Source organism: Gorilla gorilla, chromosome 1 (assembly GCF_029281585.2).
Source record: "Gorilla gorilla gorilla isolate KB3781 chromosome 1, NHGRI_mGorGor1-v2.1_pri, whole genome shotgun sequence".
Lineage (NCBI taxonomy): Eukaryota > Metazoa > Chordata > Mammalia > Primates > Hominidae > Gorilla > Gorilla gorilla.
The window spans coordinates 80,696,150-80,722,071 of record NC_073224.2 but is presented as its reverse complement, the minus strand read 5'-3'; the positions used below and the strand labels follow the sequence as shown (position 1 = coordinate 80,722,071).

Here is a 25,922-nt window from a genome sequence, read left to right as displayed (position 1 = left end):
ATCTAAAAACTTCTGCTGAGATACATATCTGCATCACACATATAGTAACGGGAATGCATATTATGGAAGAAGTTACTTAGAAGGCAGTTAATGTAGGTAACTTCTAAGACATGAACACAAGGTCTTTTGCTTTCTACTAGTTGCACTGATGCTAAATTCCAGAGACTGGAAGAGTTTATTTGCATTTTTAAATATACTTAATTAGAATTTCTGGTAGAAATTATCTGGAACAATTAAGAGACACATTTTGAATTTAGGTAGACTTGAGTTCAAATTCCAGATCTGTTACTTACTAGCTGTGGCTCTGGCTAATTTAGTACAGTTTCACAGTAGACGTGCTCCGAATCTATTTTAGGCATCCTTAGGTATTGATCCTTTCAGCCCCAGGCCCACAGCTTTCAGCCTTGAGCGCTTTCACCATTTATTCCAATATACCAGGAAGTATTGCACATTTTTACACGTACAAATACGGAACAGGTAGACAGCACGTTTAAACTTTCTAATCCACGTTTTCATTATGTAATATATTATGAGTACTTGCCATGGGCCAAGTGTTGTTCTGAGTGCATTATGGGGATTTTTTAAAAGTACAATCCTATTAAATAAGTATTACTATTGTGACCTCCATTTTATAAATAAGGAGCAGGAAATGTTTAAGGGCACAGACTCTAGAACCAAACTACTTTAGTCTGAATCCTGGCTCCTCTATATACCAGGTGTATAATCTTAGGCAGGTTATTTACCTTTCTGTGCTCAGCTTTCTTTGTATAAAATGGAGAAATAATGGTAACTATCTCATAGGTCTGCTAAAGACAAAGCACTTAGGATAATGCCTGATATATAAGAATTCAATAAAGTTGTATCTACTTCATGTTATATCCTCTTCACTTAGGACATAAACTATAACAGATTCTCAATGATGAGTGCCACAAATGAATGGGGAAGCTCACCAATTATCGATATAGTATTTTTATAAATGAACTAGAAAAAAGAAAGTTATAACAAATAAATTATACAAAGACTGTAACAAACATACTATGTATGTCATTCATTAAAGATAAAAAAGGTTCAAGGATGGCTATTTTGAAAATGTTCAAAGTTCTATACAAACTTATTATTAGATGATTTCCTCATATAATTCTCTTTTAAAGCCAATGCTCATGAGAACAGCTTGGGAAGCTTGTTTAGAAGGAAAAAAAAAAAAGCGCAGATTCTAGAATTCTTCTGAGATTTTTTGGGGAGCAGATCAGGAGTAGAGTCTTAACATACTGTTAATGTTTAAGAGTATTTTAGGTTTGAAAAGCACTGCTTATAAAGTATAATCTCTAATACAGAAAACATAAACACCATTCCTTCAGTGAAAAGCAGAATATTCTTGTAAAAAAAATTCTTAAAACTAGAAACACTTCTAATATGTTGAGATATGTGCAAGCTAGGGGAAAAATTCCTGATGTTCAAATACTATTCATAAGCTACATTAATCCTTATTCAGTACTCCATAGAGTCTCCAACAACCATGTCCAACAAAGACCTTTATTTGATTAAGTGAAAGAAGAACTTTAATTTGGCAACCAGAAAAAAAAAAAAAAAAAGGCTACCCTCACAAGAAAAAAGCAACCAATATCTGTAAGAAAGATGATATAAGTAATAATATATACTCTGTATACATAGTACAATAATAGTGTTCACCATGAATGAGTAAAAAGTGTCATGCAAAGGTAAAATAATCTCATAATTACATATGCAAATTGTTACATCTATACTGCATCATGTCAAGAAAATAATGTAAATACCTGATTTTCGAATTGCAGGTCATTTCATTCTCAGGGTAATGAATATCCACTGCATCCTGGATGACAGTGTCATATTCATAGACTTTAATCTTCTTTGTAACCCCAGCAATCGCAAAATAGTCACAATCCCGGTCAAATTCAATACTAAGGGGAAAAAGTATATAATGACAACATTTCAGAATTTGTAATTTTCTATTTCTAAAGTAATTCAGTCTACAAGGATAAAATATCTACTTTAAATGCCTTCAAATTGTACTAGACCTCATATCCAGATTAATCAACACATATCAAATTAAAAGTTGTTGAGATTTGTGTAATATAAAACTTTTAATATATACATTTGTATATCTACACAATTGTGCACAGGTGTACTTTTGTTCCAAGACACCTGACATGCTTTTCATTCAGTTCTAATAACCATATTACAGCTTGCTGAGAAAGATTTAATGGCATGAATCATTTGATATACTAAAAGTATGCCAAAAGACAATTATCAACTAATTTTTCCATACATTCTACTTATTTCCCTGCCATTTTGTGGAGGTAGTAGAATTTCACAATATTAAATGTTATTTTTAATAAATAAATTAGTATATAATTTGAATTACTGAAGCAATTGGGTGATGACAAGGGGATGGAATACATATAACAGAACCACTGAATTATCATTACTTTTTCCCAAATCCATACCTAATCCCCCTCCCCAAATATCTCTCTGAATTATAAAACCCCAATACACATTCCTCATATCACAAAAGAGGTTAAATAAATAAATAATCTCCCTTCCTTCAGCGTTATTCACTCCTCTCTTGCTGATCATTTTTATATAAGCTCCACAACAAGCTATTTGAAAGCAAGTACAAGATCATACTCGCTTTTATAGAACTTGCAGCCTAAACAAAGTTGTTGTTACATAACCAGCTGGAAATCTAATTAGCCCAAAGGCAGTAAAAGTTGAAATGAATCATCACATACATTATTCCTCAATATGATTTAAGCATCTTTTCTAGAGGTTTAGCGATAAGAATTCTCACTGATCTACAATTAATTACATAATAATACCTAATATTCATTAATCATTCACTAACTACTAAAACATTTTGCATGTATTACCTCATTTAGTGCTCATAACAACCTGTGATATATGTATTATTATTATCTACATTTTACAGATGAGAAAATGAAGATTAGAGGTGAGGTAAATTGCCCAAAGTTAGTCAATTTGTAAGTGGCTGAGGTGGTATTCAAACACAAGGTAGTCTGGTTTCAGAGCTGGTGCTAATAATTACTATGCTTTATTACAGATCAAAGCTCTTAATGTAAAACTCAAAGTGTAAAGGCTAAAGGTTTAAAGTTTTAAAATCTATGTGTATGAATGTATCTTCAATATCTATGTATGTGTGTTTCTTCTCTCAAAATGCCTAGCTAGTGCTCTGTATCTATTAAGCATTCATTTAATGCATAAAATACGAACAACTACATACAAAAATACAAACATCCATTTTCTTAATATCCATTCACAGAAGTTAATGATTAATGATTTATTAAGAAGCTTGCTGAACTGATGATGATAAGAAAAAGACACATTAAGAATATTTCAGGCTGGGCTCGGTGGCTCATGCCTGCAATCCCAGCACTTTGAGAGACCGAGGTGGGAGGATCCCTTGAGTCCAGGAGTTTGAGACCAGCCTGGGCAACAGTGAGACCCGATCGCTACAAAAAAATGAAAAAATTAGTGAGGCATGGTGATGGGTTCTTGTCTCCCGAGACTTGGGAGGCTGAGGAGGGAAGACTGCTTGAACCCAGGAATTTGAAGCTGCAGTAAGCCATGACTGTGTCACTGCACTCCAGCCTGGGTGACACAGCAAGACTCTGTCTCAAAAAACAACTACAACAACAACAAGAAGGACTATTTCCCTTAAAGACACACATTGATATGCCCACTTTTCTTTACAGCTTTAAATGCTTCCTTAATTTTATATAATTTTTTAAAGAATTAAAATTCTTTTTTTTTTTTTTTTTTTTTTACAGAGATGGGGTCTCACTATGTCACCTGGGCTGGTCTTGAACTCCAGGGCTCAAGCAATCCTCCCACCTCAGCCTCCCAAAGTGCTGGGATTACAGATTTCAGGCGTCAGACATGGTGCCCAGCCAATTTAAAAAAAAATTTTATTCAGTTAAGTGTCACTGACTAGGGCACAATTCAGCAAATGTTCCCTCCAGTAAAGTATGATACTATAGCAATGCAGTAGATTTATTTGTACAACCTCAATTGAACTGCTGCCTCAGCTACTACTTGCTGCCATGTGGATTTTAATGCACCATAACTATAATGATGATAACTATTCATCTATCCCAACTCAATTTATACCCATAGTCTCATGTCACTGAAGGAGAAATACTACTTTATCTGGTAAAGGACAGAGTTATTATCAGAACTGAAATCCTGTTTTTAACTTAGGAGGTTTTGGTATAGCTGAGACTTCAAGTGAACCAGTTATGTTATCACTAAATACTTTTTCTCCACCTACTCATATACATAGCTAATCAACACCATTCCAATGTTGTGCCAGTAAAAGTATGCCATTACTAAACTGTTAGTTTTAACATATATAATACGTTTAAACACTAACCTATCAAAATAATAGCTTAAATACATTACAGGGAGAAAACTGACACATAAGTAAAAATGCTGTCAAAAGAATTAAGATGATGACCTAAATATGTCTATTATTTTTTCTGCTGGTACCCTGTTATTCAAGACAGCTCTCTCTCTTTTTTCTACATGTTATTATTTAGTGACATTAGCTAACTCTTAACTCTCATACTAAAAAGTTAACTTTTTGTTTTGATTTCATTGCTATTATTTTCTTACATTTTGGTTATGTTTTGTTTTTAATATATTAAGGTATCAAGAACCTGTAGAGTATGTTTTTAAAAATATTTTGGGGGTAACAAGATCCTTTTATACTGTAAAAATAATATATTTTAATAGAAATATTAATCAAAAAGTATAAAGAATAACATTATTTCTAGAAAATTTTGATTAAAAGGGAAAGACAGACAAACAGGTCCCCCCCCAAACCACCTTTTTTAGTGGGAGAACTTCCACATCACTAAGACTCAGGATTTAAGGACTTCTAGATACCGAAACATTTGCTCCCTATCTCTGACATATTTAATCATATATATTCTCAAACATGAACATAATGAGATTCTAAAAACAGATCATGAACTAACTGAAATGAACACTGTAATTTTCAGGTGCAGAAAGCTTTCTAGAGCTAATACAAAACAGATGACCTCCTATATAACAGTATGATATTTCAACTACTTTTATTATGAAATCTGATAACCCAAGCAAAAGTACTTCAAAAGTTAAACAGTGACTAGTTAGGCTGAGACTAAATAAAAGGTAAACTAATTAACTGAAATGTTGCTTATGCAATTAAATTCAAAAACAAACTTTTTAAGTCTTACTACTGTTATACAACGTTCATTTCTGCCATCCACTGTCAGCAGTAATAATTAAAACAAGAGATTTATAAAAATTTACTGCATGACAAATTCAATTTCACAGAATTTGTTTTTAATTTCAACATACAAGTATACTTTTGAAAAACAGTGTTTCTGGGGACATAAATTGCATTTTTCTTTCACATTTTGAAACATTTCAACTGTTAAAAGAGTGATTTATATCAACAGCTGAAATACGTAATTCAGCTGTAGGAAACTAGCTGTATTCTTTGTCAAAAATGTCATTAGTCAAGTGATTAAGCAGCAAGGCAAGAAACCGCACAGGACAGCTGATTAATGCATACTGCCAGTACAATGCGGCACGAAGCAATGAAAGCCGTCAATAAGCCCAAGCAGTGAATTTTGTCATTGTTTCCAATGTCTCTCATATCTTTTTGCAATTATAAGTATTAACAAACATGGTGGATTAGTGTCCCTGGATGCTAGAGCCCAACTTATCAAATTAAAATATAAAGTAAGAGCAGTTGTCAAAGGTCTCATTCTCATTCATTACCATGATAGTGTGCCTCAAGAGCAGGTAACTAAAACTTTAAGGAAACAAAATATACGTTTAGAAACTGGCCATTTTAACGAAAAGTGATGAGCAGATCTTTAAAAAAATGCAAACACAAGTAAAGTAAATTAAGAACTGATGTTACTCAACTTTCTTCGAATCAATACTACTTAAAACTTCCATAACATACATAACACTTGAGATGTGTCAAGCATTGTTTTAACCACTTTACATAAATTATACAAGCTTCAAATCTCCACTGTATAAAGAAACTGAGGTATACTAATGTTAAGTAATTTGTCCACGGATACACCAGATAATTCAAATTTAAGCAATTGGTTCCAGAGTCTATGCTCTCAATATCATGCAAACTTGCGATTTCAATTAGAACAAATGAGCTGGTCTTCAATGAACATATACACAGGCAAAATAAGAATAACAACACAGAATAATAATATACATTACATTATATATAGTGATAATAACACATAATTCAGCCTGTGCAACAAGTTAAACACAAAGGGATAAAAAAAAGAACAAGATAGCCTCACCAGGTTTATAATTAGTAGAAGAGATTACAGACAATATATGCAAATGTCAAATGATAGGACAAAACATTGATAGACGAATTCAGGAGGCAATGATTATTGGGGCTCATTCAAAGAAAAGAATGAACCATGAATATTTTCAGCCATCAAATGTCCAGAGTGCCAGTTATCTGCTGGATACTAACATAGCTGCTGAAAAAACCAAGATGTTAAAAAAAACACATTACAGTTATGTGCTATTTAAGGACATCTTATGTTCCCACAAATTATAATGAAGCTGAACAATTCCTAACTTAATGACTTGCAGTGCAACAACACGATTCTCAGGTTTGTGGAGAAGATGGTGTGAACAAACCTACCATGCTGCCAGTTGTATAAAAGTACAGCACACACAATTAATGTACAGTACATATACTTGAAAATAAACAACTGTTAATGGTTTGTGTATTTACTATACTATACATTTATCATTATTTTAGTGTATATCTTCTACTTATTTAAAAAAAAAAAAACAAACTGTAAAGCAGCCGCAGGCAGGTCCTTCAGGAGGTATTCCAGAAGATTTTATCATAGGAGATGACAGCTCCATGTGTGTTACTGGCACTGAAGACCTTCCAGTGAGACAAGATGTGGAAGAGATCACAGTGATTCTGTTGACCGTGACCGTATGTAGGCCTAGGCTAATACATGTGTTTGTGTCTCAGATTTTAACAAACAAATAAAAAAAATTAAAATTAAATTTTAAATAGAAAAGGGTATGAAGAAAGGATATATTTTTGTATAGTTGTTCAATGTGTGTTTTTAGCCAAGTGTTATTGCAAAAAAAACACAAAGTCAAAAAAAATTTTTTAAGTTATAAAATAAAAAGGTTACAGTAAGCTGAGGTTAATTATTGAAGAAAAAAATTTAGATAAATTTAGCTAGCCAAAGTGTGTAATGTTTATAAAGTCTACAGTAATACACAGTAATATCCTAGGTCTTTACATTCATTCACCACTCACTCACTTACTCACCCAGAGTAACTTCCAGTCCATTAATGGTAAGTACCCTATACACGTGTACCCGTTTCTATCTGGTATATCCTACATTTAGATACACAAATACCATTGTGTTAAAGCTACCTACAGCATTCAGTACAGTAACACGCTATGTAGGTTTGCAGTCTAGGAGCAAGAGGCTATACTATATCACCTACGTGTCTAAGTACACTCCATGATGTTTGCACAACAAAAATTGCCTAATGACACATTTTTCAGAATGTATTTCCGTCGTTAAGCAATGCAGGACTTTATTTGAGAAATTCACAGAAGTATGTATTGGGCCTGGGCTACTGAAACAGCCTCCTTATCAAGACTCCTACTCCTGAAATTTCCCTCTTCTAATCGATTTTAAAGACTGAATTAGGATAAATTTCCAAACACACAGCTCTATTCATATAATTCTCCCCATTTACTACTATGTAAAATTCAGACTCCAACTATTACTGAAGATCCTTCAAAATGTGGCTTGAGTGTTTTCTTACAACATATCTCATTAAAAAAATATGTATGTAGGCAATGGTTCAAAAAGTATACAGAAAAAAAGCAAGCCTCCCTCCCACTCTTGCCAAATAAGTACCCAATTGCCCTCTCTGTAGGCAACCAATAATTTCAACTTGTGCATCTTACTAGTTTTCCTATGCATAAACACGCATACACGTATTTGGTTTTTTTCAATTAAACATATGAGATGACATCATACATACTGATTTGCACTTGCTTTTCTCCCCCTCATGCAATAGTATTTTGACCATCATTTCATATCAGCACATATGAGAGCAACCTCATTTTTGTCTCCAATGGTTGCACAGATTTACATTGCCTGGATGTATCAAATTATTTAACCAGGAACATTTCATTTCTAGTCTTTCACTGTTAAACAATGCTGGGGGAAAAAAAACCCTTCTATGTGTGTCAATTGTCACATAAGCAAGAGTACTCTTAAATACACCTAGAATATGAAGTGCTAGGTCAAAAAATATGTGCACTTTTCTATTAAGTAAAAGCTAAATCTCTCTCCACCCAGATAAGCCATTAATAATTGCAATTTCTTCCCTAAATGCTCCCCTTGCTTTCTCATTCTAAGTGAAACCCAGCTCTCCCCTGAATATACTGCTTCCTCAAAGTCTTCCCACATTCCAAGTTCAAATAGGCCTGGAAGTAAATCCGGTGTCCTTACTATACATAGCTTCTTTGTCATTTTTCTCTCTTCTCCCTGAAACCTCCCAGCTCAAAATCTACTGTAACATATACCACCCAATATGTGTCCTTGATGCTCCTCTACCAACCCAAGAGTTCTTGGAAATTCTAACTTTCAGCTCACTGTCATTTTCTTAAAAATTATTCCTTTCATAATTGTTAATTATTTTAATAACTATATATAGATGATTAATATCCTGGTCTATCAGTTTTCTTGACTTCCTCTTCTCCAAAGATCTTTTATTCTGTCCACTTCCACTTCACACAACCATGACCACACCCTAAACACTTTTTCATTACCAATAACTTCACTCCCTCCTTCACCTTATGACATAACACTTTCTGACAACTACTTCCATTCTTTCCAGTTGATTCCTTGTCTCCAACAATCCTTCAAGGCCATTGTGATCTAAAAATCTATGGAACCTATACCCACTGCTCCTCACTCTGTTATGTATTTACTTTCTTCTTTCCCAACATAAATTACATGGCCAGTAAATATAACTCCCTCACACAACTTTGCACTCTTGCCATTTTCATTCTCTTATTTTTTGTACTTTACCTCCCTGGCAAAACTAACCCTAGTTAAATTTCTCTACTCACTCTACATTTGAACTGGCAGACTTGAATATGGTTAGAGAAAAAACATGCAACCATGTTCTCTGGTCTCATTTTAAATTCATGATCACTATCCTTAAGGGACAGTGATCCTTAAGGAGGCACTTAACACTAACTTCACAGGAAACTACCCTCATCCACTCACTCTTGAAAGAAGTTAAATAATTTTTTTTACTCTTCACAAATTTCCCGTACCTTCATAATCACTCTCAGCAAATTATTCTTTTTTTTTTTTTTTGAGATGGTGCCTCACTCTGTCACCCAGGCTGGGGTGCAGTGGGCATGATCTCGGCTCACTGCAACCTCCGCCTCTCAGGTTCAAACTGATTCTCCTGCCTCAGCCTCCCAAGTAGCTGGGATTACAGGCGTGTGCCACCATGCCCAGCTAATTTTTGTATTTTTAGTAGAGACAGGGTTTCACCATGTTGGCCAGACTGGTTTCAAACTCCTGACCTCAGGTTATCTGTCCGTCTCAGCCTCCCAAAGTGCTGGGATTACAGGAATGACCCACTGCACCCGGCCAAATTACTCTGTTTTTAAGTTTACTGAAAAAATATAAAAAGAACAAGGAGATATACTTTCCAAAGGCTCCCACTAACCACATCCTCCACTTATCAGCATTTATACCAACATATTTTGATATATTCTGTGGTCTTTCTTGTCATTCCAAATGATGTGCTCCTAGATGCAACCAACATATATACTTGTGCAGTAAGTCCCATCCTTGCTTACCTACTCAAGGATTGTTTCCTAAATTTCCCTCCTCTCTCCTGTATCAATCAATTTTTCCATCTATCCTGGATCTTTTCCATAAGGCTTCCATGTTTTTCTTCCTTTTCAAGTAAAAAACAAAACAAAATACCTCTTATATTCCTATTTCTATTTTAGATACTATCCTATTGCTTTCCTAATACCATAACTTTACAAAAAAAAGTTTTCCATAATCTCTCCTCTCATTCTCTTTAACTCACTGGAATCAAGCTTTTACCTCCACCTCTGAAAATGCTGTATGAAGGTCAATAATGACCTCTAAGTTGCTAAACAGAGCAGTCAACTCCAAATTCTGACCTTCCTTAAATATCAACAATAGCTGACATAGATGATCACTCTCTCTTCCGCAATAGAGTGATTTTTCTCCTACCTTACTGACAACTCCATCACAGTCTACTTTGGTCATTCCTCCTCATCTTCACTTTGATGATAAAGCATCCCAGGCTGGGTGCAGTGGCTCAAGCCTGTAATCCCATCACTTCGGGAGGCCGAGACGGGTGGATAACCTGAGGTCAGGACTTTGAGACCAGCCTGGCCAACACGATGAAACCCAGTCTCTACCAAAAATACAAAAAATTAGCTGTGCATGGTGGCAGGCACCTGTAATCCCAGCTACTCAGGAGGCTGAGGCAGGAGAATCGCTTAAACCCGGGAAGCGGAGGTTGCAGTAAGCCGAGATCACACCACTGAACTCCAGCCTGGGCAACAAAAGTGAAACTCCATCTCAAAAAATAAACAAAACAAAACAAAAGCATCTCAGAGCTAAGCTAAGCTCTTGTACCTCACCTTCTTTTTATCTTCCTGGATTTCTTTGGTGATCTCATATAGTCTCATGACTTTCAATCTATATAGTACACTGATGACTATCAAGTGTTTGTCTCCCAAACCAGACCTCTCTCTACACTGCTGCCTCATGTCTAGTTGACAGCTCCAATTTTAATCTGATAGGCATCGTTAACCTGTCCAAAATTGAGTTTCTGAATCCCCTGCCAAACATCTAGTAATTTCTTCCACGTTTACCTGATTAGGTTGACTAACAATTTTCATCTTTTGTTTTTAAAAGCTCATGAATTGATTTAGTAATTGTTTTTTCATAATGTATTCTTATTTTTATATTTATTTAATTTCCTTCTATTTTATTTAGGTTTACTTTGTTCTTTCTCTAATTTCTTTGCTTGGTTGTTTAATTAAATTGTTTTATATCATCTTATTTATCAGTACTTTTTCAGTTAATTCCTTTTTGAGTAGGTTAATTCCTTTAGAGTAAAGAGTTTAATTCTGGACACTTTTAGCTATGTCCCATAAGTTCTGATACATAGAAGTTTCATCACACTGGTTTGATTTCCATTTTGATCCTAGCGTTGCCAAAAAAGCTATTAAATTTCCGTGTGGTATATTTTTCCTGTTTTCTAAGTTTGTAATAAATGTTTGATCTTACTGTGTTGTGATCAGAAAATGTTAATTTTTATTTTCTGTAATTTGAGATTTGGTATATGATCTAGATTCTTTACATTTTCTGATGTTCCATGGACGATTTAAAAGAAGGTATATTCTTTATAAATGTTTGTATATGTGCTCTAGCTTGTTAATTATGTTATTTAGGGCTTCTACAGTTTTATTAACATTTATTTTTTGTACACTTAATCTGTCATGGACTAAGATCTGACTTGATTTAAAGTCTCATACCACTAAATGTGTTTATTTTGTCTTACAGTTAACACAGGGATTTTTTAATATATAAAGATACTTACAATTAGACTTAAACTTCAGTGCAGACTGAACTTTGATCATTATAATGGGGCCTGTGTGTCTGTGTGTGTGTGTGTGTGTGTGTGTGTAAGACAAAGAGAGATTGATCTAATGCTTTCTAGCCTGAATTAAACCTTACTTTCAACTTTCACAGTTCGAAGTTTTCAGAACTCGTCTATACAAGCACTGATTTGTGGTTTATGTTATTATCTACTATAAAAATATTTTCTTATTGCCAGGAAGTTTAGCCTATTTAAATTTATCAATCACGTTTACTTTTGTATCTGTCATCTTATTTTGTGATATATATTGTTTCAATCACATTTTTAATTAAAGTATTTGACCATCTGATTTCTTTCTTTTGTTTTCTGTGTGATTCTCCTAAATGGGAATTGTAGTATTTCTGTCAAGTGACTACAAATACTTTATTAATTACTACAGAAAGAAATAAAGGATTCAATGTATCTACTAAGTTTCTACACTGAGCAAAGGATAAAGTTATTTTTGCCCTTACTCTTCCAATCCTACTTATCATATTGATTGTCTCACAATCTACATTATACCTCCAAAAATATTTATACTTCTCATCCTTATGCAAATGAAAATCCTATAATTAACTGAGCATAGAAATGAAATCCATTTTACATAGAAAGACAAACTACCCCTGCGTTTCCAATATTTGCTGAACATTCCAAACTTACTAATTATAAGTAGGTCTAAGAATCTTATTATCCATTATATTGTCTAATGCAGGTATACCTGCTATGTAGCTCTCAGATGATTCTAAACATTTATATAGTTTGCTACATGAGTGATATGCTTTGCTATAATAAGAACTTAGAGTGTATTCCCTCCCCACTTCAAGAATGTGACCTCTTATCAGATCCCATATATGAACTTGAAACTTCTCCTCCCCTCTGGAATGCGGTAACACGCCTCCTCAGATCCCATATGTGAGTTACTGACTTCAACTACTGGACTTCAAACATATATAAACCTAAGAGCTTGACAACACTTTGAGAGCTTAGGCTGTGTCAAGTTTCACTCTGTCAGCCACTTCTCAGAAGACTGAATGCTCAGACTGTGACATGGATTGGAGCTTTGAAGCCTTGCTTTGTAACACCAGCACTGCCCTCTAACTTCAAGGGACCTTACAGGTGGTTGCAGATCTCAGGTGTGCTCACACAAAAGCACACTTTAATGTTTAATTAAACTTTACTTTCCACAGAGCCCTGCTTCCATCCTAATTGAGCAACCAGACTTTAATAATTTTGGAGCTCACTCACTATGTGGTTAATGTAATTCATCTATCAAGTGTATTCTGTATGAAACTTGTTCACATTATTCTCTCCCTCTTAAGCATTGTGAACCTAAGAAAAAAATTATCTTTGTATGGCAAAAAAACAAGTGAGTCATTAAATTATTATTTGACCATCTCCTTATTTTAACCATACAGAATAGCTAAGTATTTACAAATTAAAATCATCTTATTTTCCTTTTATTTCTCCTTTATATTAGAATTAAGACACTATAATTTTTTTAAAATTTGTAGTTAGGGAGTTTGCAAAATCTTTTTTCTTTCTTTTTTTTTTGAGACGGAGTCTCACTCTGTTGCCCAGGGTGGATTGTGATGGTGTGATCTCAGCTCACTGCAACCTCCGCCTCCTGGGTTCAAGTGATTCTCCTGCCTCAGCGTCCTGAGTAGCGGAGATTACAGGTGCACACCACCACACCAGGCTTATTTTTGTATTTTTAGTAGAGACGGGGTTTCACCATGTTAGTCAGGCCGGTCTCGAACTCCTGACCTCGTGAGCCACCTGCCTCAGCCTCCCTAAGTGCTAGGATTACAGGCATGAGCAATTAATATCTATTAATGTTATGTCAGAACAGCGTCAGTGGTTCCAACAAAACTTCATTTATGAACACTAGAATCTGAATTTTCACATGTCACAAAGTATTATCCTTTTTATTTTTTTTCAACCTTTGCAAATGTAAAAAAGATTCTTAGTTGTTACAAAGTCAAGCAATGAGTTGAAATTTGACTCGCAGGTATTAGTTTGCTGACCTTAAACTGTTTTTTTAATAGCAACCTGCTAGATAATTGCTGACCTTATTCTAAATTAATGGACAGACTTGATTTTATTCCATAGGCACTAAATTGAAGCCACATTTTAAAGTCTATGCATATTTTTATTCTATTATTTTTATTAGGTGGCTCATTTTGTTTGAATTCCATAAAACCTCAAGATCTTGCTTTAAAACAACTACTTTAAAAAAATTTACTTTCCTATTCCCTCTGGCTATCATTGAATAGCTAAAACAAATAAATATACTACCTGATAGACTATATTCTGAAAAACTTTTGTGAATATCAAGTGTTTATTTTGTGATAAAATGTCTTTCTCCTTAAAGCACTTAAAGATGCCCTTTAAAATCAATATACTTAATATCAACTTTTGTTCATTTAGAACAACATCTAGTAGAGAAAATAACAAGAGCTGAAAAAGAAAATATATTTTTGTCCCCAAAGTTACTATGACATTTTGTCCTCTTTAAAATGTTTTTAGTAAACACTTTGAAATGTGTGTTTAGTAAAAGTACAACAGAGACTCAACAGAGAATCATATGAAGCTAAAATTTCAATTCTTAACTTTTGAAACTGCAAAATAAAATACATCTAATTTCTCAGTTCTGTGTTCTCTGGTAGTATTTACAAAGCAACCAATAGGATCACAATATTAAATCAGTAATGTCACTGCTGTGATGTTTCATCAGGAAACCTTAAAACTATGATATAAAGAAACCATTTCATCCTACCAAGGACTAACGTGGAGCAAAAATTTACAGTTTATAAGAATATTTCATCATGTATATTTAAAAATGTGTCCCCAAAATACCAGCTAACACAGCAGACTTAAAAAATCAGAAACCCATTTTGTGTTTCTTACAAAAATAAGTAGTAAAAAACACTGAAGAAAAATATTTTAAAAAATGTGAGTTTTACCAGATAAATCCCTTCAAACCACTGCAGCAAGAAAAAAAAGAAGAGCTCCTGTTCTAAAATGTATATGGAAAATGTAAGGGACTTATACTAGCCAGCATTAACTTTTGAAAAGAGTAACAAAGACGGAGAACTTATATTACCTAATTTCAAGCCTTATTATAAAACTACAGTAATCATGACAGTATGGTACTGGCCTAAGAGGAGACATACAGATCAATACAACAGAACAGACAGTTAAGCAGACTCACATAGTCAATTCATTTTAAACAAAGATGCCAACAGGAAAAGGTTATCTTTTGATCAAATGATGCTAGAAACAAGTGGGTATCTCTATACTGGGAGGAAAAAACTGAACCTCGGCTAGGCATGGTGGCTCACGCCTGTAATCCCAGCACTTGGGAGGCCGAGGCGGGCGGATCACCTGATGTCAGGAGTTCGAGATCAGCCTGACCAACATGGAAACACCTTATCTCTACTAAAAATACAAAATTCACTAGGCATGGTGGCGTGCGCCTGTAATCCCAGCTACTCAGGTGGCTGAGGCAGGAGAATCACTTGAACCCGGGAGGCAGAGGTTGCAGTCAGCTGTGATCATGCCATTGCACTCCAGCCTGGGCAGCAAGAGTGAAACTCCGTCTCAAAATAAAAAAAAAAAAAAGACAAAGAAAAAATGAAACTAAACCATTACCTCACAATCTAAATAAAAAATAACTTGAAATAGATTATAAGCCTGTAAGTAAAAGCTAAAGTTATTACAATGATAGAAGAAAATACAGAAGAAAAATCTTCGGGGCAGAAACATTTCTACAGGATAGAAAAATTTTAAAAATGGATGAACTGGAATTCATCAAAATTAAGTATCACTCATGTTCCTTGAAAGACACTATTAAGAAAATACAAAGATGAGCCACAGGCAAGGAAGAAAATTCTGATAACACATATATCTGACAAAGAACTTATATCCATAATATAAAAGGAATTCTCATCACTAAACAAGAGAAAGACCTGATTATTATTATTGTTTTTGGAGATGGCATCTCACTCTATCGCCCAGGCTGGAGTGCAGTGGTGCGATCTGGGCTCACTGCAATCTCTGCCTTTCCAGGTTCACGTCATTCTCCTGCCTCAGCCTCCCGAGTAGCTGGGACTACAGGCGCCCGCCACCACGCCTGGATAATTTTTTTTTGTATTTTTAGTAGAGATGGGGTTTCACCATGTTAGCCAGGATGGTCTCGATCTCCTGACCTTGTGATCTGCCCGCCTCAGTCTCCCAATGTGCTGGGATTACAGGCATGAGCCACTGAGCCCGGCCAAGAAAGACCTGAATTTTTAAATACTGGCCAAAAGATTTGAATAGACAATTCACAAAAGATATACAAATAGTTAATAAGTGCATTAAACACCACTAGTGATAAGGGAAAAGCATAGAAAAACAATGAGAAAATGCCATTACATACCCATTAATAAAATGCCTGATATTTAAAAAGAATAACAATGCTAAGAGTTGCTGAGGATTTAGAACTGGAATTTTTTAAACTGCTGATTAAAGTGGTAAAACAATCCAACCACTTTAAAAATCATTTTGGCAGCTTCTTAAAATGTTAAACACATCCTAACCATACAGCACAGCAATTCCAATTTCAGGTATTCACCCAAAGAAATAAATATAAACATTAATATCCAAAATGACTCGTATATGAATACTCATTACTTTATTCATAATAGTAACAAACTAAAACCCACACAAGTTTATTCAAATAAATAAATTGTACAATTATTCAAATGAATAAATAAACTGTAGAATATTTAGACAATAAAATACTACTCAATAAGTAAATAAATTACTAATATGCGCAGTAACATGAATGAATCTCAAAAACAAGCTGGGCGAAATAAGCTAGACACAAAAGAACATATACTGTATGGTTTCACTTATAAGAAATTTTTAAATGGCTGAATTATTTTATAGTGACAGAAAGCAGATAAACAGTTGCCTGTGGCAGGAGTTTGAAGGAGGGGTGGAATTAACTGCAAGTGGTGGAAGAGAAAATTTTTGAAAATGTTTTATATTTTGACTGTCATTAACACAACTATCAAAATTCAAACTTTATGCTTTATTGTATATAAATTATACTTCAGTAAATGTGATTTTAAAAACTATCCAACTTGTGATTTTATATTTCTTAAATTATGTAAAACATCCTGCAAATTAATCTCTCTCAAGCACAGATCAAAGCATCAAGTTTTATAACTCCACAAGTTATCCACAAAATCACCTATTGATGTGGATGGGGAGAAGAGAAGAAGAGGAGAGAATGTGAACACAACTAAACATCATTAGTGGTAGAAAAACAGCCCTGTTTCAATGTTAGTATGATATAGCTAAGTTGCCTAAACATAGGTTAGCTTTTGTCTTATTTCAGGGCATTTTTGGGGGGCTCTGTTTGATAAATAATTGTAAAAATACACAAATAAGAAACTTTCTGCTATACATACCAGAACTTGTTATTATGTAAATAAAACCTGTAGCTCTCATTAAACCAATGATGGAGTGTCTACTATATGACAGGCCAAGTGACAGGTTATTACTGTTAAGTAAGTAATGATAAAACATAAAATAGCCACTCATCACAAATAGATCAGAAAATCCGACAAAAGCCACTTTCTTTCACAGACACACTTTGATGTCTGAAAATATGACAGAAGTTTAATCAAGTGTAGCAGTACATCCTTAGAGCCTAAACAAATCTTTTTTAACCAATTAAAAGTATAAAAACCATCTGTACCTGACGGATCTTTCAAAACTAGGTAATGGGTCAAATTTGGCCCATGGTCCATAGTTTGCTGATTTTAAAAAAGCTCTTACTTTTCTCAATCAAAATGACCTTTCTTGCACAGAAACAAACCCAATGTAAAGTTTGAAAACTTACAATTCCAAAAAACTGAAAAATTACCAAAAAATTTGTCATATTTCATTTACATAAATAAGGATATATATTTTTAATATTATTTTTAAAGGCTAATGGACACACTAGCATTTCCAGGACATATGTATATACTGCTCTAAGACAATATATGCTCAAAAATATTAGTTCAGTAAATTCTGGAACCAACTTTTGAATCCCTGAGTATAATTTGTCAAATGTAATACATTCTTTACTACCTTCATATGAATACACTGAACATAGTAATGTGAATAGCCCTATCAACATTAGTTACCACACTCTAATACACCTCAGTGATCTCAGGGTGTATTAAAATATCTAAAACCATTTGACCTCATATGAAATTAATATAAGTAGCTTTACTTTTTGAGCTCCTATCTGCAGTGTTACGGTTTCTTTCCCCGTTTTCTTTCTTTTCTTTTTTTTGAGATGGTGTCTTGCTCTGTCGCCCAGGCTGGGGTTCACTGGTGTGATCATGGCTCACTGCAGCCTCGACCTCCCAGGCTCAATCGATCCCCCTACCTCAGCCTCCTGGGCCCAGCCAATTGTTGCATTTTTTGTAGAGATGGAGTTTCACCATGTTGCCCAGACTGGTCTCGAGCTCCTGGGCTCAAGCAATCTGCCTGCCTCAGCCTCCTAAAGTGTTAGGATTGTAAGCGTGAGCCACCATGCCTGGCCTCTTTCCCTTTTTCAAGCTTGTAGTAGCTACCACTTCTTGCTGTTGCCGTTTAACCTACCTATTGCAATTACTCTCCCCTTTATAATTTAGAGAGACACAAACCATATAACTAAGATTATAGAAGTTGTACATAAGTCAATAGCCCTGAAATAACCCAATAAACTAATATGAGTTTTAGTCATTACTTTAATGGCATTCATTTTATTCCACTGCCTTTTTATTTTATGCAAGCCTTACTTACTATGTTTCAGTCAGATGAGACTGCCAGAGGTTAAAATCTGTTTAGGTCAAGTGCTAGTATGTTATGGAACTCTTTACTGTGAACAGTAGATAGAGGAATTAACTCAGATAAAGGGGAAAAAAACTGAAATAGTATATGCAGACAAATGCTCTTACAGTAATGTCCTATCTTACTAAGAAGTTTTAAATGTCTAAAAATGTCTGATGGAAGCAATATATGGGGAAGTTATCATACCTAGGACAAATGGTGAATTGAAGCTCTCTTTGTCAAATATTTATGTTATAAAACACTTGTCACCAGATTAAGTTTTACATATAATGACATCAGTTATTTGTAAGTTGCAGTTGTAAGGGATCAAAACATGCCACCCCAAAATATGTCACTCTGCCATAAAAATTCTTTTGAGCTGAGGACAATGGAAAAAGAGTAAACATAGGATGAGCTTTCTGTCCTCCCCTATTTGCCTGAAAGCAGAACATAAACTCCTTTTGGGAAAGTGTTTCCCCCACCCCACTTCCTGTACCAGGAAGGGGATAATGATTGCTGTTTTTTTTTTTTTTTTTTCAGACGGAGTCTTGCTCCATCGCCTAGGTTGGAGTGCAGTGGCGCAATCTTGGCTCACTGCAACCTCCACCCCCTGGGTTCAACCAATTCTCCTGCCTCAGCCTCCTGAGTAGCTGGGATTACAGGTGCGCACCACCATGCTTGGCTAATTTTTGTATTTTTAGTAGAGATGAGGTTTCATCATGCTGGCCAGGCCGATCTCAAACTCCTGACCTTGTGATCCACCTGCCTCGGCCTCCCTAAGTGCTGGGATTACAGGCATGAGCCACCGCACCTGGCCCGGGGATAATGATTTTATCACAAGATGAGATGGCACCAAAAAAGAATCTACACAAGTCTTTCAAGACTAAGAAGCCCATATCTACCATTAGTTTCCCCATATATGTGTTGACCCTAGAAGCTCAAAGTCCCTTTCCTTTCTCTTGTTACTTCTCTTTATTGCCCTTTGTTCAAATGATATAAAAGCCTCTAAGCCTAGCCATTTCTTTGGGGTTCTCCCTTCTTTTATGAACCTCCCTCACCTCTTCAGCCCCCATGCCCCATGTCATGTAAAACTTTCAACATCAAATAAGTGTTTGTGCCTTTTCTCCTGTCAATTTGTTGTCAACTTATTCCACAGGCCCACCCACTGAACCTGAGAGGGTACAGAAAAGCTTTTCCTCTCCTACATAGTAAAGTGAACTCCTACTAAACTCCTTCCAGTGATAAAATGGGCAAAGACTTTGCTATTTTATCCTAATTGCAAAAAGCGTAAAAAAGAATAAATGAGGAGATCAAATTTTTTAAAGTTCAAAATTTCCCTCTCAATCCTACAAAATGTTTGTATTATTTACTGGCAGCCCAGTGGCTGCTGACTTTTACGTCAAGGTGAGATGGTTCTCCAGCAGAGTAAGAGTATGTTTCCTTTTAAAGACCAGCTCTGCAGGTCAATCACCAAGATGAAATATCAGTTATTTTAAACATTAATGAATTCAATCTCAAATTTCACTATGAAATTCCTTCACCAAAAAATGATAACTAGAACAGCTTTTTTGAGAAAAACAAAGATATTTCCTTTGTTCTGGTCTCTAAACTAGAGTTTCTCTATTAATGTTCAGCACTAAGACAAGTAAGTTACATGTGATTGATCCCCTCCGCCCTTGGAACAGTTGGTTACCAACTGTTTTCCAGACCTAGCCCCTATCCAACTTTCCCAGGGACAGATGGAATAAGTATCCTGGTACACATGCAACCCACTCATATGACAACTTATTGGGCAAGAAGCTCTAGAAACTAAATGGTTTTTAACTCTATTTTCATTGATTCACAAAGTATAAATATAAAAAATTATAAAAAGTATGATATTATAATGGTAGATACATGCCATATATTAGTCCAAACCCATAGAATATACAATACTAAGAGTGACCCCTCATGTAAACTGTAGGCTTTGGGTGATAATAATGTGTCAATGTAGGTACAAATTGTAACAAATTGATATGGGAGAGGGGCAGGGAAGTGCTGGGAGGAGAAGGTCTGGGTCCCTGGTGAGGACTCCAACCCCAGGCCTGTGCCCACGGACTAAGGCGAGGACAAGCATTTCTGTTTTTGTGCTCAAATGTTGCATTTTCCAAGACCACTCTTGCCCACCGCGCCCCCATCCTGCATCTATAAAAACTCCGACACCCTAGTGGGCAGAGACACAGTGACTGGATGTGCAGAGGAACACATCGGTACAAGAACACACTGACAGGCACCAGCAGACACCGGCAGGCCATCAACCAGCAGGAGGATGCAGAATTTGGCTGGGACGGTTGGAAGAGAGCCTGGCCACTGAGCGGCCCGACTCCAGGGGAAACCCACCTTCCCACTCTATCCTCCTTCTGGCCTCTCCATCAACCTCCCTAACAGCTACCACCACTCAATACAAAAGCTTGCACTCATTCTCCAAGCCCATGTGAGATCCAATTTTTCTGGTACACCAAGACAAGAACCCCAGGATACAGAAAGCTCTCTGACCTTGTGATAAGGCAGAGGGTCTGAGTTGACTAACACAAGCCACCCACAGATGGCAAAACCAAAACAGCATTCTATAACACATGCCCACTGGGGCTTCAGGAGCTGTAAACGTTTACCCCCAGACACTGCTGTGGGGTCAGAGCCCACGCTCCCACGATCTGCCTGTCTGCCTCCTCCCCATAGGGTCACAACTCCTCTGAGCAGCAGGGCACCAAAGAAACAAGCCACACCCCCATCGCACACCCTGCAAGGGGGACAAGGGAACTTTTCCCATTTCAAAATGTACCACTCTGGTGGGGAATGTTGGTAATGGGTGATGCTATGCATGTGTGGGAACAGGAGGTATATGGGAAATCTCTGTACTGTGAACCTAAAACTGCTCCATAAAATAAAGTCTATCAAAAAGTAATTATGATCTTTCCCTAAAGAATTAAAAATATAAAAATTTCTTATTAGAAATGTCTTCCTTCCTTCCCCTTCCTTCTTCCTTCTCTCCCTGCCTACTTTCTTCCTTTCTTCCCTCCCTCCTTTCTTTTTAAAGCTCTTAACCTAAGACAATGGTTCTCAAAGTGTGGTTGCAGACCAGCAGCATCACTATAAACCTGGAAATTGCTAGAAATGCAAATTCTTACACATAGCACAGACTACAGGATTAGAAACTCTGAGAGTGGAGCCCATCAATCTGTGTTTCAACAAGATCTCCAGATGATTATGAGGCACTGTCCTAAAAACAGGTTAGTAAGTCTGAAAAGGGTAAGGACTAACACTTACGTAATATTTACAACATGCCATATAAAACACAGAAAAATTTCAAAGAAGGTCTCATTTCATCTTATTTAAATATGATTAATTGAGCCTACTTCCAGTTAAGCTAGATAACTAAGAGATAAAAGCACATTTTTTTCCAAACCACATGAAACCTTGAATGAATGAACTTTATTCATTCAAACCAATCCTTCTAACTCCTGTTTTAAATTACTAGTTTCACTCTAAAGATTTACAAAGGACTTCTCCTCTAGAAGTAGTCTATATAATTGAATATATGTGAATAATTATATTCTCTTATTTTTCTTCCACATGTTTTATCCAGAGGAAATGCAAAATGCCTTCCCTTTAAACTTGCTAAGTACAACAACAGCCCAGCCTTTAACTAAAGTACTACCTCCACCACAAACTTCTGCAAGGAATTACAAAACTGTAATCCCCATACTTTGGGAGGCCAAGGCAGGAGGATCAATGGGGGCTGGAAGTTTGAGACTGGCCTCGGCAACATGGTGAGATCCTGTCTCCACAAAAAAATACAAAAATTAGCCAGGCGTGGTGGCACGTGCTTGTAGTCCTAGCCACAGGGGCTGAGGTGGGAGGATCACTTGAGCCTAGGAGGTCAAGGCTGTAGTAAATCAGGATTGCACCACCGCACTCCAGCCTGAGCAACAGGGTGAGACCTCATCTCAAGAGAAAAAAAAAAGAAAAGAAGAAAAGAAATTATATGTAATACAGTAATACGTGGTTTTGGACATAATGAAGCAATAAAAGTAAATATGTTAGTGCAGCATCCTATCTTTAAAATCAAGCACAGAAAGAATAATCTTAGGAATTCATTAAAGAAAACTTTAAAGCAGCATTTCAAATGTGTCCAGGAAACTAAAAGCCATCACCTCAAGAGAACTCTCTCTTTAGTCTACTCCCACAGTATTTTATTGACTTGCCACAAGCATTTACTATTTATTTTCTACCTTGAATTTAAGTTATTTATCCTCCAATTGAGTATTCCTCAGGTATATCAGGTAAACAGGAATACCCACTAGATATCAAGTAAACTATCCAGTGCTAGAAGTACAAAGATGAAGTATTCTTGCCAAAGATGTGAACACTTCTCCCTGACCACCATCCCCAGAGGGTTCTCCCTCACTTACTTACTGCATAAGCTCTTTAAGGACCCTTTGACACCTTGCCAGCAAATCTAAAAAAGTACCTGCCTCTGCATCCACTCTCTTCTTGCTTCCTTATATTACCCAGAAGGCAGCGGCCTCCCTTCTAATTAAGGCAAAAAGTCTTACTTTGCTTCAGATCCAATCCCATCTGTAAGATCTCATGATCTAATCCAACAGATTATCTCCTTTCCCCTTTGGATTGCATGGCAATACACTCTCTCATCCTCCTTTCCAATTTTCTCAGTGTGCTTTACTAGCTCCTCTGTAGCTACCAAGTCTTCAAATGTTAGTCAGTGTTCTATATATCTACAACTATGGTGTCAACTACTAGCTGCAAAAGTTTCCAAATTCACAGCCCTCACCTCATCTCTGTATAACCAGAGAATTTATGTCAAATGTTAGATATCCCCCACGAACCCTGTTGCTATTTGAATAAGCTCCTCCTCCAGTATCCCCATCTCTGTAAATGATACCCGTATTTTCCCTGCCCAGCTGCTCCAGCCAAAACCATAGAAGTTATTTCCCTCTGCTTCAAGGTCAACATCAAATCAATCACGAAGTTCTGGCTACCCTAGTTCTTATATATTCTTAAATACTTCTTCTGCCTTGCCCCACAGACCTCCCAGAACCTACATATTGGATCTCCCTATTGCCACTTGTGCTGCCTTTTTTTTTTTTTTTTAACTTTTTTTTAAAATTAAAAACTCTGCCAGCCAGGCACGGTGGCTCACACCTGTAATCCCAGCACTTTGGGAGGCCGAGGTGGGTGGATCCCTGAGGTCAGGAGTTCGAGACCAGCCTGGCCAACATGGCGAAACCCCGTCTCTACTAAAAATACAAAAATTAGCTGGCTGTGGTGGCACTTGCCTGTAATCCCAGCCACTCAGGAGGCTGAGGCAGGAGAATCACTTGAACTCAGAAGGCAGAGGCTGCAGTGAGCCAAGACCGCACCACTGCACTCCAGCCTAAGCAACAGAGCAAGACTCCATTTCAAAAAAAATAAAACAAAACAAAAAAACCTCTGTCATCCAGACTGGAGTGTAGTAGTGCCATCATAGCTCACTGTAACCTTGAGCTCCTGGGCTCAAGAGATCCTTCCACCTCACACTCCTCATTAGGACTACAGGTGCACACCACAGGCCTAATTTTTGATTTTTTTATTTTTGTAGAAATGAGGTCTTGCTATGCTTCCCAGGCTGGTTTTGAACTCTTGGCCTCAAGCAATCCTCCTGTCTCTGCCTCTCAAAGCAATGGTATTATGGGCATGAGCTCCCATGCGCAACCACTCCTGCTTCTGTCCAATTCTTCTCCATACTGTACACTGTAAATACTTTCAAAGCACTTAAAACACTTTATTCTATATATTGACTGATAGAGTTTGGATATTTGTGCCTGCCCAAATCTCATACTGAACTTGTAATCCATAATGCTGGAGGTACGGCCTGATGGGAGGTGTCTGAATCATGGAGATGAATCCCTCATGGCTTGGTGCTATCTTCATGAGAGTGAATTCTCGCAAGATCTGGTCATTTTAAAAATGTGTGGTACCTCCCCCCTCACTCTCTCTCACTTGCTCCTCCTTTAGCTATGTGACTTGCCTGCTCCCACTTCACCTTCCACCATGATGATGAGGCCTCCCTAGAAGCTGAGCAGATGCCAGCACCATGTTTCCTGCAAAGCCTGCAGAACCGTAAACCAATTAAACCTCTTCTCTTTATAAATTACCCAGTCTCGGGTATTTCTTTATAGCAAGGCGAGAACAGCCTAGTATACTTGCTTAACCGTCTGTGTCCTCACTACCATGTACATCACTCTTACACTCTCAGCACTTAACCTGTTTGACATGAATAGGTATGATTTCGAAAAAAATTAAGCATAAAAATATTCTAGACAAATACACGTGAATATATAACTGATCTTAGGATCACAGAAAGATTTTCTAAATAAAAGGGCTAGAATTTGGTTTTAAAAAGTCTTAAGAATGTATGGCAACTGCCTCCTGAGGAAGGTTATTCTACCTCAGCACACTGCCGACTACAAAGATCTTCCTTATATTAACCTTAAAATGTGGCTTCTAGACATAAGTTCTACTTTTATTTCTCGGATACCAAACACTGGTTTGTGACAAACCTTCACAAGTCTACTAAAATTTTAAATGCTAACCTAATTAATGCTTGTTTTGTGGATATGTGTAAAATTATTTCAGCTTATGGCTTCACTCTGTACTACTGACAAGCCTCTGACAAAGGCAAGGGAAAATAAACAGGAAAACCAAGTCAAGATTAGAAGAGGAAAATTTTAGGATAGAAGTTATGAGGGTGGGAGTACATGTAGTGACTTTCAAAGTTTAAGCTTAGATTGTTTGTGTTTCCTTTTTAACCTTTATTTTGAATCATGTATGTTTTGAATTACCATAGAAGTAGAAAACTCACCAACACTTGCTGACAATCTTGCATTCCTTTTTAAGTTGTTAACATGAATTTATATTTCTGTCACGTCATTGGTAATTCACAAACTTCTTTCATAGCCTAAGGATTATTTCTTCAAAGGAATACTTATCAACAAGCAAATATGTGGACATATATGGACAAATGCTAGAGTCCTACTTACTCTGGATCCTCTCCCAGCAGGTAAAACAAGTTTTCATTCATTCATGCATTCATTTAACAAATATTTACAGACATAGGAATATGCAAGAAATAAGACAGGTAAGGCTCCTGCCTAGATGAATCTCTCAGCCTAAAACACAGCTTTAAAAATAACTGCTTTAAAAGACTGATCCCTGGCAAAATTTGGGAAGGAAATCCCTCC

General features: G+C 36.3%; 1 protein-coding gene across 7 annotated transcripts in view; it reads right to left on the bottom strand.

Moving 5' to 3' along the window:
* The window catches only part of COP1 (COP1 E3 ubiquitin ligase), a 264,678-nt gene that overhangs the window by 103,413 nt on the left and 135,343 nt on the right, over window positions 1–25,922 (bottom strand). For all 7 annotated transcript variants that reach the window (XM_019026975.4, XM_019026981.4, XM_019026996.4 and 4 more), the window contains one exon: window positions 1,794–1,937. In XM_019026975.4, coding sequence (XP_018882520.3) covers window positions 1,794–1,937 — 144 coding nt within the window. The remainder of the gene's footprint in view (window positions 1–1,793; window positions 1,938–25,922) is intronic.